At 44.6% G+C, this 26,657-nt stretch overlaps 3 protein-coding genes and 1 non-coding gene across 16 annotated transcripts; 2 read left to right on the top strand and 2 right to left on the bottom strand.

Annotated features, from left to right (window-relative positions):
- Positions 1 to 4,775: 4,775 nt before the first annotated feature.
- On the bottom strand, positions 4,776 to 9,286 carry LOC136493684 (probable UDP-arabinose 4-epimerase 2). 2 transcript variants are annotated; one of them, XM_066489798.1, is made up of 11 exons: positions 9,066 to 9,286; positions 8,700 to 8,832; positions 8,169 to 8,293; positions 7,561 to 7,674; positions 7,338 to 7,445; positions 7,152 to 7,243; positions 6,271 to 6,412; positions 6,086 to 6,189; positions 5,880 to 6,009; positions 5,617 to 5,761; positions 4,776 to 5,496 (listed from the first exon to the last, which is right to left on the bottom strand). In XM_066489798.1, the coding sequence occupies exons 2-11, from the start codon at positions 8,758 to 8,760 to the stop codon at positions 5,270 to 5,272; spliced, it is 1,248 nt and encodes a 415-aa protein (XP_066345895.1). In that variant the 5' UTR covers positions 8,761 to 8,832; positions 9,066 to 9,286; the 3' UTR covers positions 4,776 to 5,269. The 2 variants fall into 2 exon arrangements, with proteins under 2 accessions (XP_066345895.1, XP_066345896.1); XM_066489799.1 differs by having other exon boundaries at positions 9,071 to 9,286.
- A 3,936-nt stretch (positions 9,287 to 13,222) lies between these two features.
- On the bottom strand, positions 13,223 to 16,079 carry LOC136493682 (pentatricopeptide repeat-containing protein At3g14580, mitochondrial-like). 12 transcript variants are annotated; one of them, XM_066489789.1, is made up of 5 exons: positions 15,852 to 16,079; positions 14,096 to 15,461; positions 13,922 to 14,016; positions 13,727 to 13,803; positions 13,223 to 13,635 (listed from the first exon to the last, which is right to left on the bottom strand). In XM_066489789.1, the coding sequence occupies exon 2, from the start codon at positions 15,456 to 15,458 to the stop codon at positions 14,367 to 14,369; it is 1,092 nt and encodes a 363-aa protein (XP_066345886.1). In that variant the 5' UTR covers positions 15,459 to 15,461; positions 15,852 to 16,079; the 3' UTR covers positions 13,223 to 13,635; positions 13,727 to 13,803; positions 13,922 to 14,016; positions 14,096 to 14,366. The 12 variants fall into 12 exon arrangements, with proteins under 12 accessions (XP_066345886.1, XP_066345885.1, XP_066345883.1 ...); XM_066489788.1 differs by having other exon boundaries at positions 13,727 to 14,016; XM_066489786.1 differs by having other exon boundaries at positions 13,223 to 13,803.
- A 106-nt stretch (positions 16,080 to 16,185) lies between these two features.
- TRNAR-CCG (transfer RNA arginine (anticodon CCG)) lies at positions 16,186 to 16,258 on the top strand. Its single transcript has one exon. It is a non-coding gene; the product is annotated as a tRNA-Arg (tRNA).
- Positions 16,259 to 25,490: 9,232 nt separating this feature from the next.
- Positions 25,491 to 26,640, top strand: LOC136490728 (germin-like protein 4-1). Its single transcript, XM_066486927.1, has 2 exons — positions 25,491 to 25,640; positions 25,811 to 26,640. Exons 1-2 carry the CDS (start codon positions 25,511 to 25,513, stop codon positions 26,452 to 26,454), a joined length of 774 nt encoding a protein of 257 aa, XP_066343024.1. The 5' UTR covers positions 25,491 to 25,510; the 3' UTR covers positions 26,455 to 26,640.
- Positions 26,641 to 26,657: the final 17 nt, after the last annotated feature.

The following is a 26,657-nucleotide window of genomic DNA, read 5'->3' as shown; positions in this document are numbered from 1 at the left end:
AGCACTTGTTTTGTATCGAAAATTTTTGTACTTTTTTTTATATAAATTCAGTCAAAGTTCAGGATGTTTGACTCCTTGAAATCCAAGAATTATATTCTTTTGTGGACGGATATAGTATAGTGTTATTTCAGCCAATCAATTTACCTGTCATACGTCAGGAAGACCATTTTGTGACGGAAGCTATGGCACGTGGCTCTCGTCGAAGCCATCGGCATTTCAGGAAAACAAACCAGTTTTACCAGGGCCTTGTTTAGATACCCTCAAAATTCTAAGTTTTTTCACTCTCTCTCCATCACATCAATTTTTAGTCGTTTGCATGTAGCATTAAATGTAGGTAAAAAAAATAACTAATTGCACAGTTTAGTTGGAAATCACGAGATGAATCTTTTGAGCTTAGTTGGTCCACGATTGGACAATATTTACCAAATAAGACGAAAGTGCTACTATTCATCGGTTTGAAATTTTTTTCAATCTAAACAAGGCCCAGTAGTAGTATCTAGCATGACTGTATGTGTATGTTTCAACAGAAATGGCCACGTAAATCTTAAAACAACCCAGCTAGTACTACTTTACTAGTACATGTAGAATGCTCAGCATGGCTGTTTGCCTGTCTCTTTCGTCTCACTGGACTGGGGAAACTGGTCCGCTTTCCTGCAACTTTACTTTCCCAAGCGAATATGTGTAGGAGTCACTGTTTTATTAAAAAAGGATATTCACTGTTTAAAGAAAAAACACAAATTACGATACGCATAGTTGTTACTATATTCTTCGAGGGTGGTACAATATATTTTTTAGCAAAAAACAAAAGCAAATATTTTGAGAGGTAGCCTAGCGAATATTTTGAAAACTAGGACCAATACGAATGTGATTGGAAAAATTGGTTCTATACCATTAATAGATGACAATATTTATAAAGTATATTTTCAATCTCCAACTTGCATGGTAGCCTAGTTTTTAACCTTTTAACTACGAAATCGTGTAATGGACATCCTCCAACTGTAAAAACTGGAAAATTTTGGTCCTCTTGCTGGTTTCAAAGGTGACTTTCTATTTTTCTAATAATAATAAAAATCTGATTTACTATATAAAAATTTTATAAATAATTTATTTTAAATCAAAAGAAATATGAAAGCACTATTATTTTTTTATAGAAGTGTTATACATGTTTTTGATGTATATATAGTTATTTGAAACTGACTTATTGCTTATACTCGTGCTCATTATTTATTTAAAACAAAATAAGATCCAAATAACTCTAAGCAGAGCACTAATATATAGCTAACACTTTTAGAAAAGAATCATACTAGTTTTATATTTTTCTGATTTGAAATATATTAATTATGAATTTTTAGAGATCAAACTAGAACCTTATTATTTTTAGAAAATAGAAAACCACATTGGAAACCAACCATATGAACAAAATTTCCCGGTTTTAGCAGTTAAAGGACGTCTGTTATCCGATTTTATTGTTCACGAATGAAAATCGGACTAACACTGGAGGTTAAAAATATATTCTATCCTTTAGAAAATATCATCGGAAGAAACAATTTTTGCAACTTGCTTCATTCCATGGTATTCAAGGAGTTCTTTCGGTAACCTTATGATTTTTTTTAGTGCTACAAATTTTTTTTCCAATATGATTTTAATCCCGCACAGAGAGTATGAGCAAATTTTCACAGGCGCAACACTGGCATCTCCATCTCCCTGCTCCGTTTTAAAACGAGACATGGAGGCGCTTCAGATACTGACAAACCATAGTGTTGTCTGTTGGTTTTCTTTTACAAGTTCCAGGGCCTGTTTGGAATGTGGAAATTTTTCTCTATTCCTGCGTTTTTTCTGTGAAATTGAACTGATTCCTGTAAAATTTCTGTATGATTCCTATAAAATTCCTGCCTTCCAAACATGCCCCTAGTGTGCAGAATCTAACGATCTTGGTGTCCAGTGACCGCAGCAGTTATTATTAGCAGAGTTTGCAGACTCTTTATCTGAACAGTGAGTCTCAGGCCCCGTTTAGATCAAAATTTTTTGGATTTTGGACCACTGTAGCATTTTGTTTGTATTTGGTAATTAGTGTCTAATTATGGATTAATTAGGTTCAAAAGTTTCGTCTCGCGATTTCTCGACCAACTGTGTAATTAGTTTTTTTTTTCGTCTACATTTAGTACTCCATGCATGTGCCGCAAGATTCGATGTGACAGTTACTGCGCAAAAATTTTTGGATTCTAAACAGCCCTTGTGAAGTTAAGGGAGAAGCCAGGGCCCATGATCCACCCGAACCAGCCTGGAATTGACACGGTTCTTATATGATTTTCAGAATTAAATAAAAAACAACAAGTGATGCTTCTTTCTCAAAAAAAAAGAAAGAAAAAAAAGGGTGATGCTTCCACTAGTCCTGTCCTGTACTCCTGTCTGCATTTAGCGGTATAACAAACTACCAGCATCTGATTAATTAAAAAACTAACTGAAACCTGCTAAAAGCCAATGAGAAGTGAATTATTCATGGGTAATAAACAAATGATACCACGAGTCAATGACGTTCCATGTGTTGGTTTCATGCCATTTGTCCAGCTTCTGCAGCTTTGCGGGATTCATATGCCTCCTCGCTCAAAGTGGGACCTACTCCCTCCATTTAAAATATGAAAATAAACTTCAGCCTGTTTGGTTGGTTGGTTTGTATCGTTGCTGGTTCGTGAAGAAGTACCGCTGGCTGATTTGTGTGAGAGAAAATACTGTTCAGACTAAAAAACACTGTTCATGTGAACAGTGCCCGTGTGAGGGGCCGACAGCCCCAGCCGAACAGGCGGCTTGTTGGCTTGTACAGTACAGGACATTATATTATATAAATCTGAAAACAGAGGTAGTACCATTTTCTGAAAGCCATTTCTATTGTCTAGCAGGGATTTGGAAGTCAGGATCCTTGAAATTCAAACCGAGGTGGGCATTTGGGAGCTAGTGCTCCGCATTCAGCCGGTCGTATCACCAAGCATGGCCATGGCCCATGGCCACCATCAGAGTTTCAGGGAAACATCATCAAATCCTCCTCAACTATTAAAAAAACCATCCTTTATGATTTTGTTACACAAAAAATAATGATTCTTTGCCTGTCTCCATCTTCAGTTGCATTTCTTTTTCCTTATGTAAGAGCCGAACAATTAGATTCAGTGAATATACATGGATGTGGCATTCCTACGATGAATGATCCTAGAGAAAGGAAATTACAAAAAAAAAAAAAAAAAAAACGGAGCAGGAACTGTGAAAAGTATTCACATATGAAGGATCGAAGAAGCAACCGGACTCCTATGAAAACTACACCATGGATGGATTAATGTATGTAAGAGCAAACAAGCGTCATCCGAGACGTTTCTGGCGAAATGGCGTACAACTTCCGTGCCAATTCCCTTGGTACACACCCCGTCTTCCTAACCGCGGAGACGAGCTACATACCACACACTCGGGCGAGCACTCCTCTCATTTTAAAGCGATCAGCGCGCACACCAAGGCCCAAACTTGGGCTGCATATCCATTCCTCCTTGCAGCTCTCCGCATTACTGTTGCCGGCTTGCCGCGATCACCTACGCAATCCTACTAGCTCCAGAAATCCGGCCGCGCCGTCCGTCGCCGCCAATATGCACCCAGGCCGCCACGGACAAGGGCGCCACCGTGGCGCCGCGGACGCCGACTTCGTAGGCACGGGGTTCGCGCTCGTGCTCAGTGCGGTGTCGTACCTCTTCCTCCTCCTCGGCGACGGCGGCGGCCAGCCTGCTTCCACCCCGGGCATGGAGTGGCAAGTCATCCTGGCTTTCGGGGCCATGGCCGGCGGGCTGCTGCTGATCATGCACGGGATACGCGCCCGTGGAGCGCGGCCTCCCGTTCTGGTGCGCCGCGTTGCTGGCGCCGCGGGGGCCGTGATGTGGCACGCGGGTGGGCCCGAGAGTCTGCTGCCCGTGATGGCCCTCCTCCTGCTCCCGTTTCTCGAAGCCTGGTTCGATTTCTTCTGACGACCACAACGCCCAGGGCCCAGGCCCAGGCCCAGCCAGCTGCAGAGTTCGTTCAGAGAAACAAGAACGCATGCTTGTCTTGTCGGTGAGTTCGTTCATCCATGATCCAGCCGATTCGCAAGCGACTTAGGCCTGTTCGATTGAACTTACCAGCCGGCTTATCAGCTAGAATCTACAGTATTTTTCTCTCACAATAAAACAGCTTCAGCCGGCTTATTAGTCGGCTTTAATACCGGCCGAACAGGAGAGTCCTTTTGTTTCCTCGTGGTTTTAAGTGTCCATGTGTGTGTTTCTTGGGTTCATGGACTCCTAGTTTGGTGCCTTGGTGGTGGTGTTGTTTTCCCTAATTGGTCACTTTGCTTCCCAAATAAGCATCATCGGCTGACTTGTCAGTGTCACCAGGGCATTGACTAGTGTAGGTAGTGCTAAGATCTGATGGTGCAAAGGTTAAGAAAGATCACATGCACTTTTACATGCATGCCTGTTCCAACGGATTGGTAAATAAAGAGGGGCATTAGGAAAATTCTTGGTCTAGTTTCTCTCTGCGTCCATGGGGTCCCTGTCATACGGAATGGCCAAGTCGACTCAAACCTTTGGATGAAACTACGGTGAGTCTGGGCCTCTGATTAAGCTAGCATTCTTTTTTTCTTTAGGATCTTGAATGTAATCACAGGTTCTCTGTATAATATTTGCATGTGAGACCGCCTTTCAAAGAAATGCTTGTGTCATTCTCACTGACTCACTGTATCGCATAACACGAGCTCAGCTCGCTGAACCTGGCAAAAGCAGCCTTGTGTAGACTTGAAACAAGTCCGAAAACAAAAACATACATCAGCTTATTTATATTCTTTCATTCTACCACCATCAAGGTTGATACACGAGATTGATCTACCCTGTCTACACAACACAATTTCGTTTGTGTTATTAATAGTGCCTCAGCACACATCAAATTATATTAAAATGTCAACGACGAAAAGAGGACCTATATATATGAAACTAATCAAGGAACAGGTAGTGCATTCTCTCTGTGATACTTTTGTCTTCTTCCAGCGCTGCAATAAAAGAATCAGACTTTTCTGTTGCTGCTTGCTTGCTCGTAAACGATCGTAAATTTCCAGCCGGGAACAGTGTTTTTCTCTCACACCAAACCAGCCAGCAGTAAATAATCCACGATTGTTTACGGCCTCCCGAACAGGCTATATGAAGGCTATATGACTGCACATGGACCCCTTGGATCTGCGTGATGAGTTTCTCAACCTTTCAACTCTGAATCAGGCTGATCCGTATCCGTTCGGGTGCGCTTTCTGCCATTTCCACGCCTGGGCGAGGCTTTGGCCAAGATCAGTGTATTGGGCTGTCCAGTTGAGGTCCCTGTGGATTTTCGATGGATCACTGTATACCTCGGCATAATCTCCGGGTCTACGGGCAAGATATTCAACCTTGATGGAAGCTCCTGTTGCCTTCATGCAAGCTTTCACAAACTCATTCACTGATCTACCTGATAAGACATAAAAGAAACACCACGTTCAGAGACAGAGGAAGGCATATGATCTTAAATAAAAGGGTATCTTTCTCTGAAATTGTTGATCTGGTTATTGGTTATTGATCTTTCAACAACCTTGGCCTGTTCCGACATTGTAGATTCCAACTTTGCCTGGCTGAGCTTTGCCAAGAGCTTTTACATGGGCATCTACAAGATCTGTGACATCGATGTAGTCCCTGATGCAAGTTCCATCTGCAGTGGGGTAATCAGTTCCACGAACCTGAAAAGAGCAAAGAATCACATATATACAATTGTTATACATGTAAAATTAATGGATGCAGCTACTTATACAAAAGTAAAAGGGGAATTGATGGCACTGAAATGAGCATGTAGAATACCTTTAGCCCTGGAATGATTCCCAAAGCTGCATCAAAGCAAGCACCGGATATCCGTCCATGCTCACGTAGCTCTGGCCTTGGAGCTTCTCCTAGCCGTCCCTCTGGATCTGATCCAATCACGTTGAAGTATCTAATTTATGCAGAGCGGGAAAGGGGTTAGAACTATTCCATGGATTACAATCTAATATAGGCTGCCGAAAACAAACCTTAAGATCATGACAGCCATGTTTGATTGCTTCTTTGATTTTGTAAAATCTAAGATGATGTCCTCTGCCATCTTCTTTGCCTTACCATACGGATTGATAGGATTCTGCAGTGGTTGAGAAAATAGTTAGAATCATGACAGCATCTATAAAAAGGAAGGTAAAAACTCGTGGATTGAGAGGCTAACCTGAGGAGTTGTTTCTACAATAGGCATCGTATCAGGTTCACCGTAGGTTGCACAAGTACTCGAGTAAATCAGAGTATTTACATTATGTGCTGCCATAGCCTCAAGAACTGTCAATGTGTTTGATGTTATGTTGTGGTAGTACCTGTTATAGCAGTGTTAACAGAGTATATACAGTTGGTTAGGAAGAACAACATTTGCTGCATATAACTTTTGCAAGGTGAACTAAAAAAAAAACTCGACCTGCGAGGGGCAAGCCGCCCCCCGGGCATTATACGTAAGAAGAAGGCCTTCTCACACAGGCCGAGAAAACCCCCGAACCCCGGCCCCGGCCCGACACTGGGAGACGTAACCCGTGAGATGGGCTGTCTCCTTTAAACCAGTGCTTTGGCACCCGGGACCGGCAAGGGGATTTTTTTAACCCCCAGCCTGAAATTCGCTCCCACTGGGAGTCGAACTCAGGACCTAGAGGGTGCCGCCGGAGTGACTAGCATATCTCAGTCAACCAACTGGACTAGCCATCCTTTGGCTGCAAGGTGAACTAATACCAAGGAGGCAGCATAGGAAACAGTTGGAGCAAAAAATTGCAAACTTGCACTGCATCCATTTAAACTATAGAAGCATTTTGAGCTAAAGATGAAGACAGGCTTCCAGGAATGACAAATTTTGTGTGGACTTCCATTATAAATTTAATTTTGATTTAACAGAGTACCAATTAGATGGCTTATGTAGCAATTCCGTTCCAATAATTAAGGAACATAGGGTGCTTCGCTACATACAATACACATCAAAGAAAATTCAACAGAATCATGTAAGTCCAAGCTTTGAAATATTTGAGCAGTAAAAGAAAACCAGTACATTACATGCCTAGGACAGGCCTTTACCTGAGTGGCTCCATTGTGCTCTCACCAACATAAGCAACAGCAGCAAAGTGCATAACAGCAGCAAATGCATTCTCTGAAAATATTTTGTTCACCTGATTATTGGTTAAGTGCAAAACAAATCTCATCAACACAGAAATGTAAGGGAAGGGGGGAGCACTAAGTTACTAAACTTCAGACAAAGGATACAGCTTTGGCATCGCCTAAATCAGCATAAATAAATTGAAGCCTTCCGGGTTCTGGAAATAGCCGTTGAAGAACTCTGACAGCTCCCATGTTCCCTCTGGATAGGTTATCCTGTAATAAACATCAAATAATGGAAGTTGCTGTTACCACCAAACTCTGTCAGAGAAGAATAGAATGGGAAATGGGAATAATGAGGAATAGAATGGGAGATAGGAATAATAATTACCACAATGGTAACTCGGTAGTTGTCACTAAGGAGACGAAGAGTAGCATGTGAGCCAATATACCCAGCTCCTCCTGTTACTAACACATGGGTCACCCCAGTTTCATGGCGAGAGAACTGCAGGAAATGTGAGTGCATCAACAAAATGACTCCAGTTGGAAAGATTTAAAAAAACTACCAATAAAGAACTGCAGACACATGAATTGAACAGCTGCTAGAAAATTTCTGAACTGTACAACTGTGACAGAATTGTGACTATCAAGAACAAATGATGCATATATGTATAAAATAACCCTGGTACAATAGCATAGATGTATCAGTAAAATGACCCTAACACAACAGCATAAACGTATAGGTAAAATAACCCTTGCACGATAGAGTTACAACAGCAAACATTAAACCATGAGAATAGAAGGCATCATTCATCGCACAAATGTCTCATCCGATCACCATAATGGCAGTTCCCAGATGAACCCATCGCGTTGATGTTCCATGGAAAATAAGCAGTGTACTTAAGTCGTCTGGAAGAAGGAATAATGACAAGTAGTGCCAACTCAACAGCAGCAAGCGACAGTGACATGGGGGTAGTTGTGGAGAGATTCAGCACGTACCATGCTGGTACCGCTGAAACTAGGGGACTGTTTCAACACGATAATGCACATGACCGTGAGGGCAGCAGCCACGGCAATCTTCCCCGTGAAATTAGGCTTCCGTCGCGAATCAGCAAAGTCCATCCCTGTGAAAAAGACAGGGAAAAATTTAAAAGTTGCACAAAATAAACTATGATGGCTGGGCCCAATTGTGGTCTGGGTGCCCGAAAGATCAGTTATTTCTACTTAGCACCACTCATTTGGGGACTCAAGTACGCAGTCTCACGAGTTTATTGGTTTTGTACTAAATAAATTTGAACGTCCAGCACACAATAGAAAGTAAATTTACATGATCAGCTAGTTCAGTTTTTTTTTTCCCAAAAAAAAAAAAATTGTGGTGCACAGTAAACTTGAAAGGACGGCATTTTGGTTTGAAATTTAGTGGTCGAAAATCACTCCTTTGCTGTTTAAAGACAGATCAGTGGAGTTATTATAGAGGCAAAAAAAGGAGGCAACAGAGAGGGGCGTAAAGCAGGGAAGGAATTGATGTACCTGACAAGATCCAAGGCCTAGTGGTCCTAGCCTGGCTTCTGCTCCTTGGGGTTGTTGGCATGTGAAGTCGGCGCCCAAAGAATGAAACTGACAAGGCGACAAGAACTCGTCTCCCCTCGTCCTACCTCTGAATCTGCAAACCACGCGATCAACGCACGATTAAAATTCATCTCAAGATCAAACCTTTGCAAGTCCAAGCACCATCTGTATACAGATACACACGCAGACGCGCGCACAGAACAGAAGGATCTCCATTAATCACGCGGAGAAAAGGCAACAGTGTCGGCGAATAACAACACCCAAAACGCGTGGCGAGAGCTCAAAAACGACGGGGAAAGAAAACTGGATCACGGGGAGGGAACTCACCCCACCTCGCGGAGTCGCGGTCGCTCGGTCGCAGATCGACGTAGGCAGCGGCGGGAGGGCGGGCGGACTCGGGCGGCGACTCGGCGCGTCCGCTGGCGCGGAAACGGAGGGGGGGCAGCCCAGGTGTCCAGGCCAAGATGGGATGGGGAGCGACGCGGAGAGGGAGGGAGGGAAGGGTGGTGGCAACAACTGAGGAGGGAGGCGGAGCAAGTCATCGGGAGGGGCGTTTCTAATTTCTACTACCGGGTCGGGTCATAATAAGCACATGTGGGGAATCTTTTCACATTTTTTTCCTTTCTGTCCAATGAATCCTTTTGCGTGTAGTTGGCTGGCATATACTCGTACTACGTACTCCTGCGAATTTGCAAAAAGTTAAGCTATTAAAAAAAACTAATTCTCTGTGATTTCCAAGTCATGTTCGTTTCGTCGAAATTTGATTTATGCGATGTTTACGTTGATTTGTTATGCGATGTTTATGTTGATTTGTTGCGAAAAGAAAACATTCTGCTGAAGCAGTTCAAACGATCAGGATCGTTGTGTTTTCTGGTAGTATAAATCATAGTACACTGAACCGAACGGGTACCGCTCGTTTGGTCTGACGACGAAAAGAACCGAACCATGCACCTGACGGCTGATCGTAGACAATTGTCATGTTTGTTTGACGGATATTGTTGGTTGATTTGTTACGAGAAAAAAATATTATTCGTTACTGGCCAAGCGCGCGAATTGCCGTGCCCTGTCGCTGCGAATGATGGCAAACAGAGCTCGGATTTTCTGGAAAGGGGTACCCTACATGCTTGAGCAGGACTCGAGGCGCGGGCGCGGCTTGTAACGGCGGTTTTGGCGAGCTTTGAGTGCCTCCAAATTCAGAAGGTGCGTTGCGAGCTTTGCACAGGACGGCCGACGGGGGTAGCTTGGCATCGAGAAAGCTGCCAGTCTCCTCTCCGCTCTCCCCCAGGCGGCCAGGGCCAGGCCCCATTTCGTGCCAATTCCGCCGCGTTGCTCGCGTCACGTGATGGACCGAAGGCGGCTTCCTCCTCCTTCCACTCCAGCCGTCTACGAGTTTCTTTTCGCTGCCTCTCAAGGTTCGGCTTGTGTGCCCTCACCGACCGCCCCGTCAGTGCAGTGATGTGCCCTCCGACAACGCAGGATTCAGAGCAGAAACAACGATACTGACCCCAAAACCGGTGGCTCAGATGTCAATATTCTTTTCTTTTTAAAAGGAGATGCCAGTTTTTCCACGGTGGAAGTTTAAGCGAATTTAATTCTGCTTACATCAAGCTCATACATATTCAGCCTGTTCGGCTGGCTAAACTGAATCATGAATTATTTATTGTTGACTGGTTTAATTGATTTGGCGTGAGAGAAAAATATTATTCTAACTTATAATTTACGATCGTATAAGATCTTTTACGGCTTACCGAACCGGCTATATATATATACACTGTCCAAAGGGGAAGCATCGGTCGATTGAGCGGTTCAGAGCAGGTGATGGTCAACGCTACTGTGCGCAAGATTGAGGTGGTACCTAACCATACCTAATCACACAGCGGAGGAGTACTGTGTTAGGCTGCAATGCATGCATTTTATTCTATTCATTATTAGTTTCCGTACGTCTCGTTTTCGCTTTTTCTTGTTTGCTTCTTGGAATCTTCAGTAGCTGTGCTGGGCTCAGCACGACGACTGCTTCTTATACTGCCTAACAGTCTCTAACGACCACGACCTCAAATATAATAGACCCATTCGTATTTTAAATAGCGCTATAGATAAAATGTTCAATAACTATTTTTGGTCTTCTCCAACAACAAGACCCAAAATACAACCATTTTCTACAAATGGATTTAAATTTGGGTTATGCCTCTCCTGGCACCTAAAATAGATCTTCCGTACTGTGTTAGAGGCTATAGATACTGTAGATTTAGATTCCGTAATAGGTCTACTATTGAAGACAGCCTAACACCTGCAAATTACGTATTGGAGCAAGCAAACAAGCACTGGGCTCATTTTCGTGCGCGTTTGGGCGTGTTTGGGGACTTTATGGGAGGCTCGCGATCGGTGACGTAACGACAAAAGTTTGGTCACGGCTCAATACCAGTGTGGTGACGGTGGCCCGTCACAGCACGAGCAGCCAGTGCACCGGCACCTGCCTGCCAGTGTCAATGGGCAACTAACTCGTGTTCCCCTCCAGTTGGGTGGTGAAACATGCAATTGAAATGAAGGGCTGTAGGGCAATGGCAGAACCTGAGGTTTCGCCCTCGGGGATGATAGCCGGTAAGGACGCGATGGTTCATGTTGATTTAGACCTGCTTGTTTTCTTCGGAGCGAAAGTTTAGCCATGTTATGTCGAATATTTAAACACATGTATAGAATATTAAATATAAACTAATTATAAAACTAAATGCATAAATTGAGACTGATTTGCGAGATAATTTTTTTAAACCAAATTATTCTATGATTTGATAATGTGGTACTACAGTAAACATGTACTAATGACGAATTAATTAGGCTTAATAAATTTGTCTCACGGATTACCGATGATTTCTATAATTTATTTTTTTATTACTATCTGAATATTAATGTGACATTCCTTAACATCCGATGTGACACTAAACTTTAGTTCTGGATTCGGGGATGATCGGCTAGTCCATCAGGTAGCTATTGGCGGCTAGTCATGTTCAGCGGCAGAAAAGGCCGAGTAATATGGGCGAAACGAAATGACGTGGATGAAAGCAACAAAAAAAAAGAACCTTTTTATGTTCGTTTGCAGGCTTGCAGCTGCCTGATCTGATGATCTGCCAGTGAATGCCTCATTGGCATCCCCCGTTCCATGCCATCCCTGAAACAGTTCACCACATGCTCCTCAAACATGGACACAGTTCTGCAGCACATGCACAGGATTCAAGCGTAGGCTCAGGAACAAAACATACCACCTGAGCTTGTTCGTTTGGTCGTAAACGATCGTAAATTTCCAGCTAGAACAATATTTTTCTCTCACACTAAACCAGCCAGCAGTAATAATCCATGATCGTATACGATCGTATCAGCATCAGCCGAACAGGCTGCTAATCTTTTGGCTGCGGCTGCAGGCACACAGTATTTCTCTAGTACACAAATGGAGGTACCCGCGCCCGAACGTCCGGCGCCGACAGCGCGTCCGGACACAGCTTCTAGTCCCAGACCCATCAACAAGAGCATCGCATTTCAGCATCAGAAAAAGTGAACCGAAGCCCTAACTGCCCATGTGACGGAAGGGGAGAGCGTGCGCTCGCGTTCGCGCTGCCATCCGCTGCCGCGCCCCATCCGCTGGCCCCCCACCGCACCCCCTATGCAGTCTGAGAAGGATGCAAGATAGCAGAAGGCGAGGAGGAGACACCAAGTCAAAGCAACAGAAGACGAGGAAGGAGATGCAACACACGATCTGCTTTTAAAACATCTAGATGAAATACTTGCAACATATAAAAAAAAGACAAATGAAACACTTGCAAAAAAACGTAAAAACACTTAAAACCATTACAAACATAAACAACATCTAAATAAAACACTTGCAACATAAGTGTGAAACATATGCAACATCCAGATAAACACACTTACAACATACGTCTGAAAATAGATGAAACATTGGGAACAGACGCTTGCAACATACTGTACAAATCATTGCAACATATACAACGTTCGTATAAAACACTTGCAACATACCTCTGACTGAAACATATGTTTGCAACACACGTTTTTTTAGCGCAACATGGCGCGGACAGCGCGGCAAACTGACACGGTGAAGGCGGCCGCGACAGCAGATGGTGGCACCTGGCGAGGTGGAGGCGGCCGCGGCTGTCGAATGGAGGTGGCACCTGGTGAGGTGGAGGCGGCCGCGGCTATCGAATGGAGGTGTCCCGCCATGATGGAGTCGGCCGGTAGGCCTACCTGGGCGCTGTAGCTCGGGGACAGCGGTGAGGAAGGACAGAGGCTACGCGGCCAAAGAGCTTGACGGTGGCTTGGCCCTGCACCTCGGCGCCGTCGATCCGCAACCGCCGCTGCCAGTCAGTACTGGAGGCACACTAGTGACCCCGCGATTTCAAAAAAGGAATCCTACCACGACATTCTCAACAGGCCAAATTTACAGTTCTTGGAAATAAAATATGGAGAATTTATAGTGACAGAGTACTGCAACGGCAATGTACTGTGCAAATACTGTACACTTATTCAGATACAAGATATAGTTGACAACGCGTATACCAGTACAGTAGCATGGTCCAAGTGTCCTAGGCAGGTGCACATGATTGGCTAAGTACAATGCAAACAATAGTTCAAATGGTGTTTCAAGACCACCACATACGCAGTTATATTGCTGAACCAGGTAATTTCTATTTTCTCAACAGTATATTGCCGTGGGCATCTAAATTGATGTGCCCATTGTTCTTTCTCCGAAACAACTGCAGTAATGCACAAAACGCATGTCCACCTTTAAGGCTTTAAACCCAGGCTTTCCAGTCAAACAGTGATAGCATGGTCCCATGCAGCTGCTTCCTTGGTCACCAGATCCTTTCCCTGCTGTGAATAGATCGTATCAAAACTGCAAATAAAATTGCAACAAGTAAATCGCTGAGAGTAATATAGTTTAAAAATCTTCATCTAGTGGGCTTACAAGACCCTCTTGTACGTACAGATCCATAACCACATAATTCTCCACGTACAGTTGTCATGCAAGGCTAACATGTGGATTTCATGACTATCAGGCAACCTAGTGAGCAGAATATATTAGTCATGCGATTACTTAAGGAGCCGAACACCAAACAGAAGAGCTAACTATTTAGGATGCTCTGTTTCTCTTCAAGGATGTAAAAGGCCAAAAGGACTACCTCAAGGCATGCATCTTCATATTGTTAGCCTGGAAACTAGATTCCACAGAAAGGTCCAGAGAAGATTAGTTATTCAACTGCCAAGCATAAATCACCTGCAAATGGATTCAGATTAATATTTCACATTTTAACCTTATGAGTATTGGAAAGGTTTTTAAATTTGAAGCTACAAACCTACAAAATTGAATGGATTTTTTTGTCAGCCTTATATATTTCAGGTTGACATCCGTGGAAGCTAACACCGGACTGTAAGTCTGTAATCATGTACAGGCAGCATTCATATGGCTGCAGTATGCAAGACTACAAGCACAAACTCAAGCCAGCATTGGTCCACTTGCTCCTCTAACAAAAACTTGACGACCTTCATTCAGGTGTATGGTAAAATTTGAAGTTTCCATTCATGTGTCTTTTTAGGCCAAGGAAATCACCTATGTGAAAACAAAAACTAGAACATAGATGTCAGAAGTTCTGTCCAAGTGCCCATTCGGGGAACAAAACCTTGGCCCACCATTTGCTTCAAGACAAGATGTGCATCATCCACGCAGTCCTCACTACAGAGGCCATCAATCAGTAGCTTGTATGATTGGAAGCTAGGCCTCACACCTTCTGTACTCATAGTGCTAACAAGGCTTTTGGCTTCAAAAAACTTCCCTAAACTGATGAGACCATCGAGAAGTACCTGATAAGTGCCTGAATTAGGATAGCACCCTTCAGAAGTCATTGATTTGAACAGATCGAATGCCTCAGTCACTCTTTCCTCCCTGCAGAGACCAGAGATCAAAATATTGTACACAACTGTATCTGCAGCAATATCCTGCTTCTGCATTCTCTCAAACAGCTCAAATGCTTTATCAACCTGACTACGCTGACAAAGGAAATGCATAAAGGTCGAGTAGGTCGCAACATTAGGCTGACACCCTTGCTTCGGCATCTCATGCAGCAAGGAGATAGCCTCATCAAATTTACCGCATTGGCACAAACCCTTGACAAGAATATTGAAGGAGCAGGTGTCCAATGTCACCCCAAGCCTGGGCGCGCTCGAGTAGACCTCATGAACAACCTCGGACTGCCGCTTGCACACAAGCATGTGAAGAACATAATTGAATGTCTTTGTAGAAGGCCAACAATTATACCCAGGCATTGCTAAGAGCGTGTCGATGGCTTTCTGAGGATGTTCTGCCACGTTGCCGTACATCTTGATCAGCCTGTAGAAGAACTCGTCTGAAAACCTGAACTTTTCAGTTCTTGCCTTGGACAGCAACTCCTCCACATCACTGAACCTCCTGGCGCAGGCCAGCTTGTCAATCATCAAGCTGTAGAGCGCCTCGCTGGGCTTGTAGTCTCTCCGGCTGCATGCCTTCTTGAATACACTGTTTATCAGGCTAGGGTCCCTGATGTTCACAAATATCTTGAGCACCTCATTTGGGGCGAGCCAGTCCTTGTGGTCCAATCTGCCCGTCCAGTAGCCGTCGTCGCACACTGTGGAGCGAAGTTTCAGGAAAGGAGGCACCGGGCGACGCACTAAGGCTCTCGACATGTTCTGTGGTCAAGGAGGTAGGAACTGGGTGAGGAGTGAGCATTGGCAGACCCTGAACCCAGGGTATGCCTAGACAAAAAACCCTAATGTGCAATACGGGATAATCCAATACATATTTCGGTAAATGGTTTGATATACGAAAATAAAGAAAACATGACAATATTTTTAAAAGGTCTCATTATACTTTTAACTAAAAAAGATAGCATATCAGACTTTGATTTGATTTTAGGCTAACATAGCAAATCTCTAACCAATGTCCATTGAAACAATGAATGTATCCCTATGACCCTACCCCCCACAAACATGTCAACATACACACCAATTTCAAGCTAAGCTAAAAACCGCTAATCAAATGCAAAGATTCTACACTTGAAATCGTAAACCACCACTCACCAGAGACGCAGATGCTGCACGCAAAGCGTTGACCGTCGGGGTCGGGCAGTGGCCGCCCGGCGCTCAGGCGACAGGCTGCTAGCCTGCTAGAGCCTAGGGGCGTCTCTGCGCGGCGCTGGTTGAGCTCCGCAGCGGTGCGCCAGCGCTAGAGGTGGAGGACAAGGACGGCCAACGGAGGCACAGAGCTTGAGGACGGGGACGCGGCTCGGCGGCGGTGTGCCCGGACAAGGAGGGGCACCACGAAGATGCTGGGCCTCGTGGGCCGATGGGTTCTTCTTAGGGAGGCCCAAATTCCACTCATCAAAAAAAGCTAATCTACGACTCGCAACAACGTGACCGCGTGGCCTAATGGATAAGGCGCTCGCCTCCGGAGCGGGAGATTGTGGGTTCGAGTCCCATCGTGGTCGACGAATTAATCTTTTAAAAACTTTTTTTTTATCTTAGGGAAGCATCGCTGTGCGCTGTCTACATTTCAGTGGCGGTCGAGAATTATTTTTTAACCTTTTTTATTTTTGGGGAAATATCGCTCCCTATAGTAGAGTATATGAGTGGCGGTTGTCACGTGTTAACAAAATTTTGATGATAAAAACCTGCTTAGGAGCTGTACCATTTTAGGTAGTTTAGTAAAGGTTATGTTCGCTTGGTCTTATAAGCACGGGGAAGAATGGCCCGTGACCTAATGCCATTAGCCCATTACTCGCCGTGTAATGTCCCCGCAGCCGCAGAGTGCTGTATGCCATCCTGGCCGGTGGGATTTCCAGTGCACTTGTTGACGAACTGATCGTATCCAACGTCACAAGTGAAGTGGAGCTTATGGAAACCCTTGTTAGTGGCCTGGTGGATGAATTTTAGGATCGGAACTGCGCGCATGTACTGAGGACTTTTTGTTATCTTGCCGTATTTTCAAACCATGACGTATTATGAATCACAGAATGATCGAGGTTTAGTTTGGTTTTGCTATCTGTCATCAGTTATCAGCGTGCTGAAAGTTTCTTATGTACAAGTCAATTTGCTTGCTCAATGCGCTCCGATTGATGGTATCGTCGGATTTTCTCGGCATCGTTTGCCAAAAAATTCTTCCTATTCACTGAAAGATAATTGACTTTATTTACCAGTTTACCTATAGCGGTAATAGATTAGGATGGATTCATATCGGACTGGATGGAAGCGGCGCGGCTTTTGCTAGCACTGCACTAGCCATGATGGATGGGCATGTTTTGTGAATAACACTTATGAACGCACGCACATACAATCTAACGAATAGACACGTTGTCTATACCACTGAATCTATAGAGGTAATAGATGAGGATGAAATCACGTCAGGGTGGATGGCGGTGGATGGCAGAGGCGACAGCTTTTGCTATGGCACTGCACTAACCATAATTAAGGACCAACCGGATGATCACCTTGCCTATCATTGAACGTATAGAGGTAATAGATGAGGATTGGTTTCATGTCAGCGTGGATAGCTGGGGTGGCAGTTTTTGCTATGGCGCTGCACTAGCCATAATCAAGGACCAACTTTTGTAAATCAACCCTTATGAAGGTACACACACTCTACTGAAATAGGCATGTCGCCCACCACTAAAACAAAAACACTGCTAAATCATAGAGCAAATCTAGAAAAATATGAGCGCACGTGTCAAGTCAAAAATTTAAAATAGAGTAGTAGGCAGGTTCCACTACGTGGAACCCAAGTAGTTAAGCTACGCTCAGTTGACTTCAAGGATCATGTTAGGTGGTGATTTTTTTTTATTTTTGGAAAGGGTGTTAAGTGGTGGAATAGAGACATCTAGGATACTAGTATTTATCAGTTATCACAAGATGCCATGTTTGCGTTATTGACTCAAGTGAGGATCGAACTAACAAGAATGGGGACATAAATGTTAACATTAGGGTAGCCAATTAGTAGACGTTTGGAATGAATAAAGGAGGCCAAATATGAATGATTTTAACTTACATATTTGTAATTCAGTGTCCAACTTAGGGTCGAGTTTGTTGTTTGGGTACCATAGCGCATATATGGATCGTATCAACTCAACCAGATCAGGATCAGGTGCATGTGTTGTTCGGTTGTTTGTATATTATTAGTTTGGCTGATAGTTACGTTGTTTGGTTCCCTGAGTCAAGATATGCAATATGTTGCATGAGACAAACATAATACTGTTAGGTTTGATCTCCCACCAGTTAGGCCCAACAGCCTATTTGGGCCTTGTTCTCGCGCCCTGATCGGGGGCGCCCAACCCTACATGGTTGGTGGGCCCCCGTCGCACAGCGTTATAAAGGAAAGGTGGGGGCCGGGGCTCGTAGTACGAGGTTCACCGCGCCGCCAGTCACCCCACCGACATCCTAACCCTAACCCGATCTTGAGAAGGGGCGCTGCCAGCGACGAGAAACACCACCGACGCCGGCAACGCCACCCCGACGCACACGCCGCCGCCGAGGACGCCACAGCGCCGACTCCTCCCTCTCCACCGAACGTCGCTGCCAGCGCGTAGATGGCGTCCACCAACGAGACCCCGGCCGGTGCTTCGACCACTACGGCTTTCGATGGTTTGCTACATCTCACTTCCCTTCTCTCTGCCTCTCATGTAAATCCCGAACATGTATTCTATTCCTATGCAATATATCCCGATCTGATGAATATGACTAAAGTGAAATCCAACAATGGTACCGGAGCTAGGTTCCGAGAAGAAACCGGATCGGGAAAAGAAAATAGAAACAAGAACCCTAGACCCAAATCCGAAAGAGGGAAGAAGGGGAAGAGGAAAGAAAGAAGGGTCAAAACCCTAACCCTAACCCCAGTTTTCCATTCGGATGAACGAAAAGAAAGAAATCGAAAGCAAAGAAAACCGAATCGGCAAGAACGAACCCTAACCCTAACCCTAGTTTCCCATTCGGATAAACCCGAAAAGAACAACTCAAATCAGAAAGGGGAAAGTAGGGTTAGGGTTAGGGTGCGTCGGATGAACCTTCGCCGGCGCGGGAGAAGAAGCCGAGCTGGGGGCGCTGGCTCGCCGGGCTCGGCCAAGGAAGCGCCGCGGCCAGGCCGCTCGACGGCGGCGTGCTCACCCGTTGGGGAGCACGCGCGCCGGCGAGGGGGCCGGCGACGGCGCCAAGGCTCGCCATGGCTGCCCGCTCTGCCGTCCTCGCTCGCGGCTGCTCGGTGGCTGCTATCATCGCTGCGGCTGAGAAGAGAGAAAGAGCGAAGAGAGAGAAAGGGCAGGAGCCGAATGAGCTAGGGTTTCAGGCCCCCGCGCGGCGTCGGGGTTTTTATCCGAGCGATGGAAACGGACGACCATCCGATGAGGAGGAACGGCACCAGATGCGCGGGCCAGCGTCGCGGCCCAGGCGGGAGAGCACGCCCGGCCGAATGTCCGGCCCAGGCCCAGGTTGCGGCCTGGGCGCAGGGGAGCGCGCGGGACAGCGCGAGCGCGCGGATGTTGGGCCGTCTTGGGCCGCTGCAGCGCGCGCTGCTGGGCGAGCTGGGCCGCACTGGGCTGAAATGAAAGAAGAAAGAAAAAAAATTCTTATTATTTTCCAGGAGCAATTTTAATGCATATTTTTTGATGAATTTGAATGATTTTGATACAATTTTCTGTGCAAATTTTATCCAATGATATTTTGCTCAGAAAACAGTAAATTTTTTTAGTGCTTCTGAAAAATAATAATATGAAAAGATTATTAATGTTTCCGCTGTGCATGATAATTATTGTTCTCTTTGATTAAATTTGAACCAACGGGATAATTTAATTGTAAGAGAAATGAATTTCTGATAATTTTGATGCGATTATGATATTGTTATTTTCTGACCAACGTTGTTAATAACAATATTATAATTTTTTATCCATGAGAAATTGTGCATTAATTTTACTTCTGCCCAACGGTGATGTAAAATGTTTTGCATGGATGAATTATAAGTTTTAATTTGACCAACGTTGAGTTAAAGCATAGAATTTTATGTATAAATATTTCTTATTTACTCTGGTGTGATTTCAGGAGGCAAATGCATTGTGAACATTGCCAACATCACAATTGTCAACATCCCGACACTCAATGGAACCAATCACCGTGTGTGACGGGAGAAGTATGAATTGGAACTTACGTTGGGAGAGGTCGATTTTGCCATCACCTCACCGGGTCCTCTGACGCTAATTTCGTAGCTCGAAAGCGTGATCATGCTGAAATAAGAATGAAATATGACCTTGAACATAGGCAATGGACTCTCTCCAATCGCAAGTGCTTGTTGGTGGCCAAGGCCACCATAGAAGAATAGATAAGGGGCTCAATCCCTGAATGTGCTACTGCCAAAGAATATCTTGAGAAAATCAATAGTCAGTTTACTGGATCTACCAAGGCCACAGCAAGTTCACTGATTAAGAAGCTTGTGAATGAAAAATTCACTGGTGGTAGCATAAGAGAGCACATTTTAAAGATGAACACTACGGCATCTAAGCTAAAAGAAATAAATTTAAAGAAGGAGGATTTCCTGATTCATTTGATTTTTGCTTCTTTGCCAAAAGAATATGACACCTTCATTGTAAACTACAATATGCAGCCTGAAAGATGAGGCATAGAAAGACTCATCTCAATGTGTGCTTAAGAAGAGGAGAGGATAAAGTCCTCACAAGGTGAATCCGCTCATTTTGTGAAGGATAACAAAAGAAAGAACTTTAATGGCAAGAATTCTAAACCACAAGGAAAACCTAAGTGGGATAAGGCCTCTTCCTCCAATTCACAGGAAAAGAAACCCCAGGATTCTGAGAATCAGCAGTATGGTGGAGCTGAAAAGGATCAGTACAAGGACTGCTTCAAGAAAAGACACTACAAGAGGGATTGTTCAGACTTCCTGAAATCTCTGCTAAAGAAAGATGATGAATTTATTACATTTGTAGATGAATCCCTGTATTTATGTTATGATAAATCCACTTGGTGGGTTGATTCAGGAGCAACTACTCATGTTGCAAATTCCTTACAGGGGTTAAGTGGGACGAGAACCTTGCAAAGAGGAGAAAGAACGATTAAAGTTGCAAATGGAGTGCAAGCCAATGTTGAAGCCATTGGAGTTTTTTCTTTAGAATTGAATAATGGTTTTGTACTTAGACTTAAAGAAGTACTTTATGTTCCCTCTTTGCGTAGAAATTTGATAAGTGTTTCGAAACTTGATGATGATAGAATTGATTGCCATTTTGGTGATGGCAAGTGTAAGATACTGGTTAATAATAAATGTGTTGGTCTTGTCTTTCGACAAAACAAGCTTTATTTATTATCTCTTGCTGAGAATGCGAACAATGTATGTGATGAGAATGTGAATGATTCCCTATCTACGGATGTAACTAAGAAGCGGAAGAGAATTGATACTGTCTCTTTGAAATTATGACATTGTCGCTTGGGCCATATTTCGAGGGGGAGAATAAAACGATTGGTTAAGGAATCAATTCTTCCGCACTTAGAATTTTCAGATTTAGAACAATGTATTGATTGCATCAAAGGAAAATATGTCAAGAAAATTAAGAAAGATGCCAAACAAAGCACATGAATTTTAGAAATAATCCACACAGACATATGTGGTCCTTTTCCTGTGAAAAGTATAGATGGTTATGACTCGTTTATAACATTCACAGACGACTACTCTCGTTATGGCAATATTTATCCAATTAAATAAAGATCGAAAGCATTGGATAAATTCAAAATATTTAAAGCTGAAGTTGAAAATCAGCACAATAAGAAAATCAAGATAGTATGATCAGACCGAGGTGGAGAGTACTATGGGCGACATACCCCATATGACCAAATTCCTGGACCATTTGTAAGGTTCCTACAGGAAAATGGCATAGTTGTTCAATACTCCACACCGGGGGAGCCTCAACAGAATGGAGTGGCTGAAAGACATAACTGTACCTTAATGGACATGGTAAGAAGCATGATGAGTTACTCCACATTACCGATTAGTTTATGGATGGAGGCACTGAAAACCGTCATTCACATACTTAATCGAGTACCAAGTAAATCGGTGCCTAAAACACCGTATGAACTATGGACAGGAAGGGAACCCTCACTTAACCATTTGCGTGTGTGGGGCTGTCCGACTGAGGCAAAAGTGTTTAACCCAAACATAGGAAAGTTAGACTCCAAGACAGTCAGCTGCCATTTTATTGGCTATCCAGAAAGATCGAAAGGATATCGCTTCTATTGTCCTGAAAGACATACGAAGATTGTAGAAACAAGACACGCTATGTTCTTGGAGGATAACATGATCAGGGGGAGCATGGTAGCACGAGAAATCAGCCTATAGGAGAAGCGGGTACATGTACCCACTCCGATGGTTGAAGAACCATTCTTCACGCTACCTGCTGCTGTTGCACCGACAGTGCAGGACACTGTAGTGCCAACACTTGTTGTAAGCTCTCCCGTGGCGACAATGAATGAACATGAGGACCCTGTCCTTGAGGACCTATCCTTGAGGAACCTATAGAACCAAATGTTGCACATAAGGAAGAACAACAATAGCTCAATGTGGAACAAGTGCCAGAGGCACCTAGAAGGTCTCAAAGAATAAGAAGATCAGCTATTACTGATGACTATGAAGTTTATGAAATAGAAGAATATCAGATGGGGGATGATCCCACCTCATTTGAAGAAGCCATGAAAAGCGACCACTCATCAAAATGGCTTAAGGCCATGGAAGATGAATTGAAATCAATGAGTACCAATAAAGTTTGGAACTTAGAAAATATTCCTAAAGGAGCCAAAACAGTAGGCTGTAAAATGGGTCTACAAAACGAAATATAACTCCCAAGGGAATATAGAAAGATTTAAAGCGCGACTTGTGGCGAAAGGCTTCACGCAAAGAGAAGAGATTGATTACAATGAGACGTTTTCTCCAGTCTCATGTAAAGATTCCTTCAGAATTATAATGGCACTTGTAGCCCACTATGATTTGGAGTTACATCAAATGGATGTAAAGACAACTTTCCTAAACGGGGATTTGAAAGAAAATGTTTATATAGCACAACCGAAAGGTTTTGTCGTAAAAGGAAAGGAAAATATGGGATACCGCCTGAAGAAATCAATCTACGGATTGAAGCAAGCTTTAAGACAGTGGTATTTGAAGTTTGATAGAACGATAAAAGGTTTTGGGTTTGAAGAAAATATTGAGGACAATTGCGTTTATGCAAAGTTCAGGAATGGAAAGTATATATTCCTAATTTTGTATGTGGATGATATCTTGCTTGCTAGTAGTGATATCAATCTACTAATGGAAACGAAGAAATTCTTGTCGTCAAACTTTGATATGAAAGATCTCAGTGAGGCCTCGTTCGTTTTGGGAATAGAGATTCACCGAGACAGGAGAAAAGGGGTTCTAGAATTATCGCAAAAGGCATACATAGAAAAGATCCTGAAGAAATTTAGTATGAATGCGTGCAGTCCTTCACCTACTCCTATAGTCAAGGGCGATAGGTTTGGGGAACATCAGTGTCCTAAGAACCAATATGAAATTGACCGAATAAAAGCGGTACTGTATGCTTCAGCTGTTGGAAGTTTACAATATGCTCAAGTATGTACACGCCCTGACTTAGCTTTTGTTACCGGGTTACTTGGCAGATATCAAAAGAATCCAGGAATTGAACATTGGAAATTAGTGAAGAAAGTCATGCGTTATTTGCAGGGTACGAAAGGCCTCATGCTTACGTATAGAAGATCTGACTCCCTGCAGATAGAGGGGTATTCAGATTCTGATTATGCGGGAGATGAAAGAAAATCCACGTCAGGATATGTATTTACTCTCGCAGGAGGGGCTATATCGTGGAAAAGCTCCAAACAAACCGTAACTACATCCTCGACAATGTATGCCGAGTTTATAGCATGCTATGAGGCAACGGGGCAGGTGAATTGGCTGAAGAAATTCATACCCGGATTGAAAGTAATTGATGACATAAATGAGCCACTGAGATTGTATTGTGATAACAATCCAGTGGTACAGTACACTCACAACAATAGGTCAAGTGGTGCTGCCAAACACATTGACATAAAGTACTATGTTGTGAAAGATAAAGTTCGGGATCATATAATAAATCTTGAGCATATAAGTACAGAGAAAATGCTCGTGGATCCGCTCACAAAGGGCTTACCACCCAACATGTTCAGAGAACACGTAGCCGGCATGGGTTTAAGGGAAAGCCTATGATTCCCGAACATATGAAGGGCCTAAAGAAAGTTTACATTTCAAAACGGAGAAGTGTATTGTGGCTATTAGTCTAACGGCACTAATTGCTGTGACGATGGGACAGTTCTATGCACTAATTTGTGATGAAATAGGATGGAAGCAAGAAAAATATGAATTGAAAGTTTGAGTATGAAATTAAAGAACGAAGAATAGATGAGAGATCAAGGGGGAGAATGTTAGGATTGATCTCCCACCAGTTAGGCCCAACAGTCTATTTGGGCCTTGTTCTCGCGCCCTGATCGGGGGCGCCCAACCCTACATGGTTGGTGGGCCTCCGTCGCACAACGCTATAAAGGAAAGATAGGGGCTGAGGCTCGTAGTACGAGGTTCACCGCGCCGCCAGTCACCCCACCGACATCCTAACCTTAACCCGATCTTGAGAAGGGGCGCTGCCAGCGACGGGAAGCACCACCGACGCCGGCAACGCCACTCCGACGCACACGCCGCCGCCGAGGACGCCACAGCGCCGACTCTCCCTCTCCACCGAACGTCGCTGCCGGCGCGCAGATGGCGTCCACCAACGAGACCCCGGCCGGTGCTTCGACCACTACGGCTTTCGATGGTTTGCTACATCTCACTCCCCTTCTCTCTACCTCTCATGTAAATCCCGAACATGTATTCTATTCCTATACAATATATCCCGATCTGATGAATATGACTAAAGTGAAATCCAACAAATACAAGACCATCATTTGGTTCCCTGAGTCAAGATATGCAATATGTTGCATGAGACAAACATAATACAAGACCATCACCAAAATATTTATTTGGTGTAGGTACACTCCTATAGCCCTTGGTTTATCTTATCAAACCTTGAAATTCTTTAAAATGAATTAATATCACTTGATATGTATGGTGTGGCGTGGCGGACGAGCACTCTGGAACCTTGGAGACGCGAGTTTAAAGAAAATTTTAGTCACCTTCCTCAGGAGGTGCCACCCGTAGAATTTTCAGTACAGAGCGGTACTTGTTTACGGATGCGGATCGATCCAAAGTCACAAGTGGGTTTATGGAAATCTTTGTGTTAGTGGGTAAGTGTTTAGAGTGGTTGAAAAAATTTGTTATCTTCACCCACATTTTCCAACCACATCGTACGTGCATGCATGTAATTCCACAATGATATCAGGCACGTGATTAATTATATTAAATTAAACAAACAGTTAGTGGAACTGTAACAACAAGACATAGATACATTCTACCTAAGCCATCGGGAGACTAGCATCGCGGATGCCTACTCAAACTACACAGTGTGAGCGAGCTAGTGATGGATGGTGAATTGTGGAGCAGAGCGTGCAAGCAGTCCACTACTGCGCAGTTACCTTTATGACAGTATAAATTGGTGCCCTGGCAAGTGTATTAGAGCACACAAGCTAGCTAAGCAGCTCGATCGAGAGAACACACTTGGTCACTAGCTAGCAAAATAAACATTGCGATGGCTTCCCGTGCCTTTGCTACACTGCTTGCAGTGCTAGCATTTGTGGGCTTTGCTTCAGTTCCCCGTGGTCTGGCAACTGACCCGACCCAGCTCCAGGACTTCTGTGTTGCTGATAACAACAGCCCTGGTAAATAAATAAATATATTATTACTATGGCTTGCTATATGTACGAGTAGGAGTAGTTTGTTCAATTCAGTATATTTTCTAGACATGTATGTATGTATGTATGCGTGCAAAGGCAAGTCATGTGTATGATCTGCGATGCCTGTACTGACACTGGTGGGCGTGTGCATGCAGTGCTGGTGAATGGGGTGGTGTGCAAGAACCCGAACGTGGTGAAGGCAAACGACTTCTTCTTCCACATCGTGCCGGCGGCACCAAACGGGCAGGGCTCCGGCGTGGCGCCGGTGGCGGTGACCGAGATCCCGGGGCTGAACACGCTGGGCATCTCGCTGGCGCGCATCGACTTCGTCCCCGGTGGGCAGAACCCGCCGCACACGCACCCTCGCGGGTCGGAGATCCTGACGGTGATCCAGGGCACGCTCCTGGTGGGCTTCGTCACCTCCAACCAGCTGCTCAACAACACGCTCTTCACCCAGCAGCTGGGCGTGGGCGACGTGTTCGTGTTCCCGCAGGGGCTCATCCACTTCCAGCTCAACAACGGAAAGACCCCCGCCGTGGCCATCGCCGCGCTCAGCAGCCAGAACCCCGGCACCATCACCATCGCCAACGCCGTGTTCGGGGCCAAGCCGCCCATCCTGGACGACATCCTCGCCAGGGCCTTCATGCTCGAGAAGGCCACCGTCGACTGGGTCCAGCAGGCGTTCGGCGCGGCACCGGTGGCAGGAGGCGGCGGTGGCCTGCCCGGTGGCGGTGGCCTACCGGGTGGCGGCGGCTATCCTGGCGGCAACGGTTATCCGGGGTACCCCGGCCGTACCTGATCGGTACGGTGGTGACTCGACGGCGGCGCCAAGCATGCATGCTGCACAAGTGCAGCCGAGTGCGTGGATCAGGCCGCCATACACAAAGTATATATACATAGTACCTCCAGTCCTCAAACATGAGGCCACGTGAAGTGAAGGTTATACTTATACGTATGAATTCGGTTGTAATGGTCAGGTCAGGTCAGGTCAGGTGTACCACA

This window comes from Miscanthus floridulus, chromosome 11 (assembly GCF_019320115.1).
Source record: "Miscanthus floridulus cultivar M001 chromosome 11, ASM1932011v1, whole genome shotgun sequence".
Taxonomy (NCBI): domain Eukaryota; kingdom Viridiplantae; phylum Streptophyta; class Magnoliopsida; order Poales; family Poaceae; genus Miscanthus; species Miscanthus floridulus.
This window is presented reverse-complemented; position numbering and strand designations above follow the sequence as displayed.